This window comes from Monodon monoceros, unplaced genomic scaffold, assembly GCF_005190385.1.
Source record: "Monodon monoceros isolate NGI ecotype Baffin Bay Population unplaced genomic scaffold, NGI_Narwhal_1 Super_Scaffold_12, whole genome shotgun sequence".
In the NCBI taxonomy this organism is placed as follows: Eukaryota; Metazoa; Chordata; class Mammalia; order Artiodactyla; family Monodontidae; genus Monodon; species Monodon monoceros.
The window spans coordinates 98,701,294-98,715,317 of record NW_021703768.1 but is presented as its reverse complement, the minus strand read 5'-3'; the positions used below and the strand labels follow the sequence as shown (position 1 = coordinate 98,715,317).

Sequence of the window (14,024 nt, the reverse complement as noted above, 5' to 3'; positions counted from 1 at the left end):
AAATAATTCTAGCTCTTATTTCAAAAAGGAAGTGTATACAGTATAAAGTAATACTTAAATAGCCTTTTTATAAAATATTAAAGGAACTCGAATTCTAATTCCTAATACATCAACTAAAATTATTCCAGTGGTATTCTTTCATAAAAGTATGGTATTGCTACAAATGTATAGGACAATGTCTAAAACTTCAGGCAGCATTTATTAAAACTGACTTTTAACAATCAGGAAGATCATTCTCCCTTGACTACTCCCCATTATACTTCAGAAAAAAAGATCTTTCAAACAATCCTACCTCAAGAAACAAGAAAGATCTCATATAAACAGCCTAACATTATACCTAAAGCACTTAGAAAAAGAATAACAAAAAAAACCCCAAGTTAGCAGAAGGAAAGACATCATAAAGATCAGATCATAAATAAATGAAAAAGAAATGAAGGAAACAATAGCAAAGATCAATAAAACTAAAAGCCGGTTCTTTAACAAGAGAAACAAAATTGATAAACCACTAGCCAGACTCATCAAGAGAAAAAGGGAGAAGACTCAAATCAATAGAATTAGAAATAAAAAAGGAGAAGTAACAACTGACACTGCAGAAATACAAAGGATCATGAGAGATTACTACAAGCAACTATATGCCAATAAAATGGACAACCTGGAAGAAATGGACAAATTCTTAGAAAAGCACAACCTCCTAAGACTGAACCAGGAAGGAATAGAAAATATAAACAGACCATTCACGAGCACTGAAATTGAAACTGTGACTAAAAATCTTCCAACAAACAAAAGTCCAGGACCAGATGGATTCACAGGTGAATTCTATCAAACATTTAGAGAAGAGCTAATACCTATCCTTCACAAACTCTTCCAAAATATAGCAGAGGTAGGGACATTCCCAAACTCATTCAATGAGGCCACCATCACCCTGATACCAAAACCAGACAAAGATGTCACAAAGAAAGAAAACTACAGGCCAATATCACTGATGAACACAGATGCAAAAATCCTCAACAAAATACTAGCAAACAGAACCCAACAGCACATTAAAAGGATAATACACCATGATCAAGTGGGGTTTATCCCAGTAATGCAAGGATTTTTCAATATACACAAATCAATCAATGTGATAAACCATATTAACAAATTGAAGGAGAAAAACCATATGATCATCTAAATAGATGCAGAAAAAGCTTTCGACAAAATTCAACACCCATTTATGAAAAAAGCTCTCCAGAAACAAGGCATAGAGGGGACTTACCTCAACATAATAAAGGCCATATATGACAAACCCACAGCCAACATCATCCTCAATGGTGAAAAACTGAAACCATTTCCACTAAGATCAGGAACAAGACAAGGTTGCCCACTCTCACCACTCTTATTCAACATAGTTTTGGAAGTTTTAGCCACAGCAATCAGAGAAGAAAAAGAAATAAAAAGAATACAAATCGGAAAAAAAGAAGTAAAACTGTCACTGTTTGCAGATGACATGATACTATACACAGAAAAGATGCTACCAGAAAACTACTAGAGCTAATCAATGGATTTCGTAAAATAGCAGGATACAAAATTAATGCACAGAAATCTCTTGCATTCCTATACACGAATGATGAAAAATCTGAAAGAGAAATTAAGGAAACACTCCCATTTACCACTGCATCGAAAAGAATAAAATACCTAGGAATAAACCTACCTAAGGAGACAAAAGACCCGTATGCAGAAAACTATAGGAGACTGATGAAAGAAATTAAAGATAATATAAACAGATGGAGAGATATAACATGTTCTTGGATTGGAAGAATCAATATTGTGAAAATGACTATACTACCCAAAGCAATCTACAGATTCAATGCAATCACTATCGAACTGCCAGTGGCATTTTTCACATAACTAGAACAAAATATTTCACAATTTATATGGAAACACAAAAGACCCCGAATAGCCAAAGCAATCTTGAGAAAGAAAAATGGAGCTGGAGGAATCAGGCTCCCTGACTTCAGACTATACTATACAAAGCTACAGTAATCAAGACAGTATGGTACTGACACAAAAACAGAAATATAGATCAATGGAACAGGATAGAAAGCCCAGAGACAAGCCCACACACATATGGTCACCTTATCTTTGATAAAGTGATAGCCTGAAGTGATAGCTGAAGTGATATCACTGAAGTGATAGCCTCTTCAGTAAGTGGTGCTGGGAAAACTGGACAGCTACATGTAAAAGAATGAAATTAGAACACTCCCTAACATCATACACAAAAATAAACTCAAAATGGATTAAAGACCTAAAGGTAAGGCCAGAAACTATCAAACTCTTAAGAGGAAAACATAGGCAGAACACTCTACGACATAAATCACAGCAAGGTCCTTTTTGACCCACCTCCTAGAGTTATGGAAATAAAAACAAAAATAAACAAATGGGACCTAATGAAACTTAAAAGCTTTTGCACAGCAAAGTAAACCATAAACAAGATGAAAAGACAACCCTCAGAATGGGAGAAAATATTTGCAAACGAAGCAACTGACAAAGGATTAATCTCCAAAATACACAGGCAGCTCATGCAGCTCAATACCAAAAAAACAAACAACCCAATCCAAAAATGGGCAAAAGACCTAAATAGACATTTCTCCAAAGAAGATATACAAATTTCCAACAAACACATGAAAGGATGCTCAACATCACTAATTATTAGAGAGATGCAAATCAAAACTACAATGAGGTATCCCCTCACACTGGTCAGAATGGCTATCACCAAAAAATCTAAAAACAATAAATGCTGGAGAGGGTGTGGAGAAAAGGGAACCCTCTTGCACTGCTGGTGGGAATGTGAATTGGTACAGCCACTATGGAGAACAGTACTGAGGTTCCTTAACAAACTAAAAACAGAACTACCATACAACCCAGCAATCCCACTACTGAGCATATACCCTGAGAAAACCATAATTCGAAAAGAGTCATGTACCACAATGTTCACTGCAGCACTATTTAGAATAGCCAGGACATGGAAGCAACCTAAGTGTCCACCGACAGATGAATGGATAAAGAAGATGTGCCACATATATACAATGGAATATAAACTGTTATTATTGTTGGTGGTGGTACTTAAACTGCTCGACACAAACCATCAATGTAGTACAAATGATCAGGCCAAAAAGTATCACCCTGGTCAATTGTATTAACAAAAATAATCTGTAAAAAACTTATAAAAGGCTGATTGCACGTCCTTTTAGTGTTTTACTGGAGCACTGCTAACAGCCTCACCCCAAAATTACTTAACTCTATAGGGAGATATACTGTCTTGTTACTTACTATTAATTAAGCCCAGACTCTGTGACCTAAGATGTTAATTTGTGGGTTTTTGTGTGATCAAAATGCACCCGATTTCTGTCCAGTAGGAAATATAACCATAACAGATATGGTTTTACTGTTTTATAGGACAATTGACTAGTTTTGTCTCTAACTCAGCAAAATTATTTTAGAATGCTTTCCCTGTTGGACCACATAAACCCTGTTGTTCTAGTTCTCCTTTGAACCAGTTTTATCATCTTGCTAGCTCCCTCGTTAAGGAATTAAATAAATTTTCATCACATTTTCATTTTATATCTGTCTGAGAGTCATGCCTTTAATTTTCTGAAGATTATATTCTGACAACAACTTGAATGATGGGTTGAGCCAAAAAGATATGGTTGGTTGGGTTTTCAGAAATGCTATGTAGACAGGCACCAATTTAGCTGAGAATAAAAAACAGAAAATAGCTTCTTTTCGGCCAGAACAGCCATCTTCCAGTAATTCACCAAAATGACCAACACAAAGGGAAAGAGGAGGGGCACCCGCTACATTTAGAAAACATGGAGCTGCTCCTTTGGCCACATACATGCAAATCTACAAGAAAGGTGATATTGTAGATATCAAGGGAACAGGCACTGTTCAAAACGGAATGCCCCACAAATGTTACCATGGCAAAACTGGGAGAGTCTACAATGTTACCCAGCATGCTGTTGGCATCATTGTAAACAAACAAGTTAAGGGCAAGATTCTTGCCAAGAGAATTAATGTGTGTATCGAGCATGTTAAGCACTCTAAGAGCCAAGACAGCTTCCTGAAACTAGTGAAGGAAAATGATCAGAAAAAGAAGGAAGTCAAAGAGAAAGGTACTTGGGTTCAGCTGAAGCGCCAGCCTGCTCCACCCAGGGAAGCACACTTCCTGAGAACCAATGGAAAAGAGCCTGAACTGCTGGAGCCCATTCCCTATGAATTCATGACATGATGGGGGTAAAGAAAATAAAAAACCTGGACTGTAAAAAAAAAAAAACAGAAAATAAAAAACAAGGTACAGAGGCATCTTATTTTCAATTAAAAGTTACCACTGATTTTTTTTTAAAAAACTTTCTAAGTTTTATATCATATCCATAGTAATAACCAAAAGTATGCTAGGATGGAACATAATTATAGGATACAGTGAAGAGGGTAACAAAACAATGTACCTCTAACTACATTATTCATACCTTGGTTTGGAAATGGATTCTACTTCCTTCCTTCCACATCTCAGTTTGTAGAGTTTGTCCTGGATATACTGGTTTTGCAAAACGAACCTTTAAAAAAAATGTGTTTTAGGGTTAAAAATGTTTTAATATGAAACTTTTCCACTTTGCAGGGGGGGTGGAATTTGAGGGGGAGGTTGGAGAGCATAAAAGGAAGAAACAGAGACTGGACTATACTTAAATTCATAAAAATAGTAATATGATACAATTAGTAGAGAAAGGATATAGTTAGTAAAAGTTAATTCTTTGTCTTTCAAAGTATAGAACCAATAAATAGTTTAATCTTGACAAATCAAAACACAGAAGAATAATCATATTAAGTAGAGTTATATAGGTAACCACCAGAACAACTTAACAGAAGCAGTTAAAAGTGGCACTAATTAAGTCTGAGGAATAAGACGTGGGGTTGTTGTATAGGACAGAATAATTACACTTTTTATTTCCTAATTTTCTATACTATTTTATTTGCTCTGTATACATATTATTGGCTGATTTTTAAAATAATTATAATAATAACTATAAAATAGTTATAATAATGAGAATAATCAGTGTTATCAAAGGCAAGACATCAGAAAATAAATTTCCACCGCTGCATGGATCACAAACTGATAAAAGCTTTTGGAGCTATTTGACATTGCCTTAAAGTTTTGTTTCTTTTTTTTTTTAAGTATATGTCTTTCGATTTATGCAAAATTGTGCAGAGTCAGTTTTCTTTGTAATTTATAACGGATGAAAACTTGAAGCCAACTTAAAAGTGCAAAACTAGGGCTTCCCTGGTGGTACAGTGGTTAATAATCCGCCTGCCAATGCAGGGGACACGGGTTCAAGCCCTGGTCCAGGAAGATCCCACATGCCGCAGAGCAACTAAGCCCGTGCGCCACAACTACTGAGCCTGTGCTCTAGAACCCGCGAGCCACAACTATTGAGCCCACGTGCTATAACTACTGAAGCCCGCACACCTACAGCCTGTGCTCCGCAGCAAGAGAAGCCACCGCAATGAGAAGCCCATGCACCGCAACGAACAGTAGCCCCTGTTCACCGCAACTAGAGAAAGCCCGCACACAGCAAGGAAGACCCAATGCAGCCAAAAATAAATAAACTTAAAGTGACCACAAAAAAAAAAGTGCAAAACAAAAATCAATATGCAGCCAACATACTGATATAGGTGCATGTTTATTAGAGTTCAAATGCAGCCACTTAACATTTTCAATTAAGTTAAGGCAAATTATAAAACAGTAAAAAATGAATAAATAAATTTTTAAAGGTAAATCTCGAGTTTTTGTTAAGGCATATATGCTGCTATATGTATGTCCCTAACTATTTATAAAACAATCAAATTAATCTGTTAAAAGTATAACTGTATATAATATCCTTCATGATGCATGTGTAATGGAGGCATTTATAGCTACAAAAAGAAAACTTGCTGATTGCCAAGTCAATGAAATAATTAAAATAATAACTTCAGTATAGTACCTATTTTTAAGTGAAGTCACTAAGACTCCTCTAAACTAAAAAGGAACAAGTAGTTAAATTATTAATAATTTACACACACCTTAATTGCTTTGAATCTCGACACGTCATTATCTGCAAACTGCTGTAAAACATGCCTGGCAGAAAATCCAAATGTACATAATCCATGTAATATGGGCTTGTCAAAACCTAAAAATAAGAGAGAGAATTTAGTTAGATAAAGGCACATTTCATGTTTAAAAACCAAGAACAGTTCATTCAGGACTTGAAAAATACATTTTTAAACTGCATTAGCCTGAATCATACCATCTATTTTAACACATTATTGACTGGGGGGATTTTTGCAGAAACTAACGCCTATGGCGTTAATACGTCTCCGGTCAATAATGTGTTAAGAAACATGGAAAATATTTTATAAATAATACTTCCTGGGAGAAAAATTATGAAATAAACAAAAAAAGAAAAAAAAGAGAAAGGAATGCCAGAGATCTGGGGACACAAATAATTATTTTGTTTAGCTTTGGTTGTAACCATGAAATCATCCACAGTGATTTCAATATCCATGTATGTAGATGATCCTTCTTCAACCTTCTTTCAGTTCTTTGCTCTCCCCTCCAACGGCCTCGACCTTCATGATAACTCAGACACCCATCCCCATGGTCCTATCCTAGACCTTGCACTAGCAGGAGCTACCTTCCACCATAATCTGAATTTCACGTACACCAATTTCTGAACACTACTTCCCACCTTTCCATGTCCTTTGCATAAACATATTAGGAGAGGGCTATTTTTAAATGTTACTCAAACTTCCAGTCATAAGTAGCGACATCTTTAAGTATTATTTAGATAACTGAGCTAATATTTTCATTGGCTCACATTATTAGCAACTCACCTGCTAAGTTAGCAAAGTCAGGATCAATGTGTAAGGGATTCCAGTCTCCACTGAGGCGGTACAAAGCAGCCTGTGGAGAAAGAATTATAAAATAAACTAGCACCCAGTGCCTTCTTAGAATACATTAAACTAAAAACAGGAAATATGGCTGGTTATTGCATAAGAAATGCATTATAATGTACCTAATAGTAGCTCTGATTAAAAAATATTTCTAACAAAAAAAGATTAAGTGTAAATCAAATGCTTTTTGTAACACCTGCCACTGAAATCAGAAGGGGTGAGGACCGTCAAATAATAGGAAGGGGAACCAAGAACTGCATCTGGGAACAACACTGGTTACCACTGCCTAAGGAGAAATTCACAAAAAGGAATCCATCAATCTACTCTCATTAAAACACAATGAAGGGCTTCCCTAGTGGTGCACTGGTTAAGAATCCACCTGCCAATGCAGGGGACACGGGTTTGATCCCTGGTCTGGGAAGATCCCACATGCCACAGAGCAACTAAGCCCGTGTGCCACAACTACTGAGCCTGTGCTCTAGAACCCGCGAGCCACAACTATTGAGCCCACGTGCTATAACTACTGAAGCCCGCATGCCCTAGAGCCCGCGCTCCGCAGCAAGAGAAGCCACCGCAATGAGAAGCCCGTGCACCACAACGAAGAGTAGCCCCCGCTCGCCGCAACTAGAGAAAGCCCGCGCACAGCAACGAAGACCCAATGCAGCCAAAAATTAATTAATTAATTTTTAAAAAAAGAAAAGAAAGAAACATTAAAAAAAAAACACAGTGAAGATAAGGTGTAAATGTTTATAGCCTCTTCTAACCAAGCAAAATTTATGCCAACTTTCTTAATGGGGTGTTTTAAATTGAAGCCTGTAACCCAATACTAGACATATAAACATCACACACTCCTCACAAACTTTCATTCTACTGGGTACACTAAATCCTGAGATCAGCTCATCCTGCAAAAAAACAGACTAATAACTTGCCATTAAGATTATATTCCTGCTTACTCCAGATCCTCACATCACTTCTGTACTTAGACAGGGCAGAATTAGCAGAAAGATATAGATAACAATAGGAAAAAAGTCACCACACTTCCCAGCATTTAAATTGTGCATTGGTCAAATGAGAGAGTACTTTTCAGTACTGAAGGGAAGAAATTCACAAAAGAGCTAACAGTAAGTATTTAATGTATCTGTGTATTAACTTTGGGGCTGCCTCCAGACTTCTCTTTCTTATCAACTGCTAGGTCAAGCTTTCCACGACTATTAAAATGTTGTGTAGAGACTAGCCATGTCAGCATACCTGACTTTCTTAATGAGTTTTTGTTGTTTTTAATTATTGATTATTCTTTTTTAACAAATTTTATTTACAGAAAATAACATCTCCTCTAATTCATAGGAAAATGTTGTTTACTTTTTAATGTTTTGTACAATTTTAATAAGCTCTTTCTCTTTCCCATCACTCTATATGATAGTTTTCTAAATTATTCACTTTTTTAATGACTCAGTATTTTTTCCCTTTATATGGCTTCTAAAAATAATTAAATCAAATCAACAATTATCAAATAGATGTGACTTAAGATTCTGTATAAGATGGTAGAGGATTAAATGATAAATTTTAGAAAGCACTTTAAAAAAAATAAAACACTAGGCAAATATACATCATCACGTTGCATACAAATGGAAAAAAAAATGACGAATTTCAGGGTCCAAAGGGGAAGGTGTCAAACACATAACAGATCATGGGCTTTGGCACCAGACAGACCTAGGTTCAAATCCAGCTCTGCCATTAGTGGGCAATTTTCTTTATCACCCTAAGCCTCAATCTTCTCATTTAAAAAACTGAGAGGCGAATCAAACTCTTACAGAGCATTATCCTTGATAAATATTAATACCTCAATAAATGTGAACTATTATGATTATTTTAAAAGATTTCAGCAACAGTATAAGACAATCAAGTTTTTAAGATTAGTGCCAGTGTTCTTACCCCACAGATATTATTCCTATAAATGAAAAGAAACAATTCTTCTAAAGAAATCATATTAAAGGAATATGAAAATTTTCATATTATTTCAATGACAGCATTGCTTCCAACAGAAGGCAGAATTAGCAAAGACATAAAAGATCTATCATGAGAAATGACTAAAGTCAACTGATTGGATGTGTAACTAAATTCAATCATAATGCAAAATAACCGTTCTCCAAACAACAAAGAACACTATCAAGGTTTATTTTCTGAATATCTTGAAGGACTTTCATATTTCAGAAGAAAAGCAAAAAGCTTTGTGCTTTGTTCTGTTTCATTTCTGCCTAGATGTAAAAATTACTAAAATTCACACAAACTAAGAAAAATAGCTCTATATTGTCTTACTTGAGTATTAAATGTAAGTGGGAGGATCTTCCATATATGAGTAAATTAGTTCTTAGTTTTATTTATTTAAAGTGTACCAGTAGGGACTTCCCTAGTCGTCCAGTGGTTAAGAATCCACCTTCCAGTGCAGGGGACATGGGTTTGATCCCTGGTCAGGGAAGTAACACCCCACATGCCAAGGGGCAACTAGGCCCTTGTGCCACAACTACTGAGCGCACGCCCTCTAGAGCCCGCACACCACAACTAGAAAGCCCACACGCCACAACTACTGAACCCACACACTCTGGAGCCTGCGCACCACAACTAGAGAGCCTGCGTGCCACAACTACTGAGCCCATGCTCCACAACTAGAGAGCCCACATGTCGCAGTGAAAGATTCCGCATGCCGCAACGAAGACCCTGCGTGCCACAACTAAGACCCAATGCAGCCAAATAAATAAGTAATTTTTTTTAAGTGTACCATTAAGTTAAACTAAATGCTAAATTAAAAGGGTCAGGAATTAGTTCTTCCCAAATCCTCACATCCCCTAAAAAAGCAAACAGATCAACAAGAAAAACAAGTAAAACTACACAGATCCCAGGCCTACAGTGCAACTAGAAGAGAAAAACCACAAACTTCAAATTCCTATAAGTAGAAAAATAAACACCTATATCCAGCAGCACTGTCTTCTGAGCACCCTCTCAAAACTACTAGAGAGAGTGGTAGAGGCAGGGAGGGGGAGTATAGCAGAAGCTCATGGAAGAGAAAAAAGGAAACAAAGAAAAATCACTTCGAGACAGACAGTCTACCTCGAGGACAAAAATACTGAGAAGAATCCTGGAAGATTAGAATACTGACTACTGAGAAAAGAATTAAAAGTGCATGGGCCTCCAAATGGCAGTCCTAGAAAGGCAATACTTCTGAGGGAGAAGAGGATAAAACAAAGATGTCCCCTTTGAAGACTGAATGGTGAAGAAAAAGAAGCAAGAGGGGAAATTTATGATCCTGCAGGATAAAGAGAACTAAAAAAAAATTTAATAAAACACTTCCCCACTATGCCCTACTCCAAAAGGCCATCCATTAAAGAAAAGGCACTTTGCTATACTGACAGAAGATGACAATCTTGAATTTCTTTAAGAAAGAATCTTGTAAACCATCCCAAACTACTAACTTTACCTACAAAATGCATATAGGTAAGTAATCTCCATCTGTGCAAAGCTACAATAAGACTAAAAAAGAAAATAAGAACCAAAACATTATTATAAATAAAATTTTCCCAAAAAGAACAACTAGCAAACAGAAGAAAACGATAACACAATACTCAAGCATTTGGGGATAGGAAATAAACATCTTGAATCTGAAATTCAAAAACCAAGAATATAAATGGACAACAAACATAAAGAAATGAAGTAAGAGATGATTAAACTTGGGAAAGAAATAAAAGAAAAATCAAAATCATATTAGAAATTGAAGACTAAATTATAATGTTCTCAAAGGAGAACATATTCAAACAAAATTTTAATAAGGCACATAGAAGAAATAAAAGAAAAAAACCAAGAGGATGGAAATGAGATTAATAAAGAACTAAAAAAGGACAGAGAGAAAATGGTTGGAAGAAAGATAGAAAAAGATCCAATGTACATAAAGAGTACCTGAAGAAATAAAAACAATGAATAAGAACTAATATTTAAAATTATCACCCTAGAAAACTTTTTGAAAATAAAAGATCTGAACACACATATTAAAAAGGCCCACCAGGTACATGGGAAAACTGACCTGGAATGAGCAACACTGAGACTTATCCTAGTAAAACTATTAGATTTTTAAAGATAAAGGGAAAAAAAATCCTAAAGCCCTCAAGGATAAAGATCAAGTAACTTAGAGGAAGATAATGACTGGCATCAGACTTCTAAACAGCAATATAGAAAGCCAGGCAACAATGGAACACCATTTTAAGAAACTCAAGGTTTCATATCCAGCCAAGCTGTCCTTCAAGTATCCAGGGTATAGAAAAATAGTTTTAAATACATAGGAACCAGACTTCCCTGGTGGCGCAGTGGTTAAGAATCCGCCTGCTAATGCAGGGGACATGGGTTCAAGCCCTGGTCCAGGAAGATCCCACATGCCATGGAGCAACTAAGCCCAGGCGCCACAACTACTAAGCTTGCACTCTAAAGCCTGCAAGCTACAACTATTTAGCCCATGTGCCACAACTACTGAAGCCCACACGCCTAGAGCCTGTGCTCCGAAACAAAGAGAAACCACCACAATGAGAAGCCCGCGCACCACAACGAAGAGTAGCCCCTGCTCGCTGCAACTAGAGAAAGCCCGCGCGTAGCGATGAAGAAGACCCAATGCAGCCAAAAATAAATAAATAAATTTATTTTAAAAATAATAATAAGATAAATAAATACATAGGAACCAAAGGAATACTATACACGAGGCCTTCTTGGGGAACCTACCACAGGAGGAGCTTTATCCAACCAGGAGATATGGGAGAACCTTTGGCAAAAGGATTGATATATATTCAATTGCAAATCTAAGACTAAAACAAAGGTGGGGAAGAGGGAAGAATAATATATAAATGTTAAAATGTTCTGAAAAAGTAAAATTAATGCATTCCCCAAAATGTGAACTATAAGGGAAAGAGAAACAAGAAAATAAAATAGGCTCTTTAATTGTTAGAAACAAGTAGGAAACAAAGCACAGCAATAAAAACTGAAAAAACAAATAGTAATAAATGAGAAAATTGGGCACTATGAGCATATAAAAAGGTATAGGACTTCCACTTCCGGCCTAGATGGAATAAGTGGAATGAACTTACTCTTCCACTGTAAACAATTAGGAAAAAAAATTTTTTTCAGTGGGCGAGGGAGATACTGTTCTTAGACACTGGACAGGAGGCAGAACAGGATTATGATTCTTGATAGAAAAGAAACAAACAAGATGGACTCTACAATGGCCACAGCGCTCTGCCTGACAGCACTTTCTAGACTGCAGTGCGAAAAGGGAAACAGAAACATAGCAAAACACTCTCAAAGAGTTAAAGAGATAAAGATCAGAGTTCTGGGAGAATGGGCAGTTAGAATGTAGATGTACTGAAAAGGAGGAAGCTACACAGGAAACAGTTCCAGAAATTTAAATAGAAGTCCCCTTGAGGGCCACAGAGAAAGGCCCTGGAAGATGAGACACCACGTGAGGAAGAAGCCAGGTGGAGATTAGAGGCACGCCAGCCAACAGGGAGCACTAAGACCCTGCACTTGTGAAAGAGCCATCCTGGACTTTCCTGCCCCACCCAGCCGCCATCTCAGAACAGCTACATGAGTGACAGCCAACACCATTTGTAGCACAAGGACCGCCCAGGCAACCCAGAGTCATGCAAAATAATAAATCATTGTTTCAAAACAAAATTTTAAAAGTACTTATAATACACATGGCAATATAATAAAGAATTATATTTTAATGGAGTATAACCAATATTCCAAAGATTAACTTTATTTAACAATGACGGTAGCTAAAATCCTAATTGTTAGAATAAGTAGTACGAGATATGTATCTGGGGAAAGTAAAGATACTTGTTTTCATTCTCCTCAAATACAAAGCCTAACACCTGTTACCTATTTATTCTTTGGTCTTTCTAGATTATTGGGGATGAATTTTCTCTTTATTAATTATGAAAAACCATGAAGTATACTTGTAATATCATACCAGTTTGAAGATGAAGAAATTCTAAAGACATGAAAAACAAAATATTCCAGAAGTGATATTGGTAGAGCGATGGTTGCTAGTTTCCCTACTGATTGAGAAGTTACTTATTTAATTTAACTACCTGGCACAAAGTTTATGCTATAACAACATAATCTGTTCCATTTCCACTTCTCCTTAAAGGGCTGTTCGTCCACAATCATCTCCCACCACTCTCCGGTGTGAATGCTCTAATTCTTACTCCTTGTACATACATCATGCTCCTTTCTGCTATCATTACTAAGTTCTTATCCCCTTCCAGGCCATACTGCAAGCCTTATATCCCTGGTAAGAGAGACTATCTATACACCATTTTAGTTCAGAAGTCCCATCCTTCCTACCAAACTCTTCTGTATGTCATTCTCTAATAAGTAGCCCATCTCAGAATGTCTACAGCACTTACTCTACAATTCAAAGCCTTGTATTTAATCATTCGTTGCTTAGAATAGGTGCCCCAGAAATTAAGACATCTACACCTTATATCTAAGTATCCTTTCAGTTCCTTGTCAATAGATCACACTTCTTCTACTTGATTTGTATCTCCTATAGCACAGATCCAATTTAAAACAGCCCACAAATCCCCTGAAATTTAAGCAAAGTTTTATGCAAAATGTTTCTGAAGAAACAGTCGGTAGTTTTTATCATGTTCTCGAGTGACCATATGATACAAATGGTCAGGAACCTCTGTCAAATGATGGGTGTCCATTATTTATACAAAAAATATTTGTTAACATATAAACTGTCCTTTGTCACACAGCAAAATACTCAAGTCTGCTAAAAGCTAACAAAAAGTTCTATTCATCTGAAAAAAGAAAAAAAAATCTTTCTGCTTACTGTATAAAGAAATTCAAGCCATGGAAACTATTCAGCTTTTCTTACCTACGGCAGATACATCTTATTATTTCAGTAACACAAGAATAATAATGGAGCATTTCTGGGTTTTCTGAACCATGAAACCATGAAGTCTTCTGTTCTTTAGTGTGCTAATAAAATTAATTTCACTATGAAGCTTTAATTAAAC

General features: G+C 36.3%; 1 protein-coding gene and 1 pseudogene across 2 annotated transcripts in view; one reads left to right on the top strand and one right to left on the bottom strand.

Moving 5' to 3' along the window:
- HSD17B4 (hydroxysteroid 17-beta dehydrogenase 4) overlaps window positions 1–14,024 on the bottom strand; it is a 91,706-nt gene that overhangs the window by 20,259 nt on the left and 57,423 nt on the right. For both annotated transcript variants that reach the window (XR_003792627.1, XM_029216341.1), the window contains exons 18-20: window positions 6,904–6,973; window positions 6,094–6,200; window positions 4,506–4,592 (exon numbers count right to left, since the gene is read on the bottom strand). Coding sequence is in view for 1 of the 2 variants with exons in the window: in XM_029216341.1 (XP_029072174.1) it covers window positions 4,506–4,592; window positions 6,094–6,200; window positions 6,904–6,973 (264 nt within the window). In the remaining variant the exon portion in view is untranslated. The remainder of the gene's footprint in view (window positions 1–4,505; window positions 4,593–6,093; window positions 6,201–6,903; window positions 6,974–14,024) is intronic.
- Window positions 3,627–4,277, top strand: LOC114891874 (annotated as a pseudogene).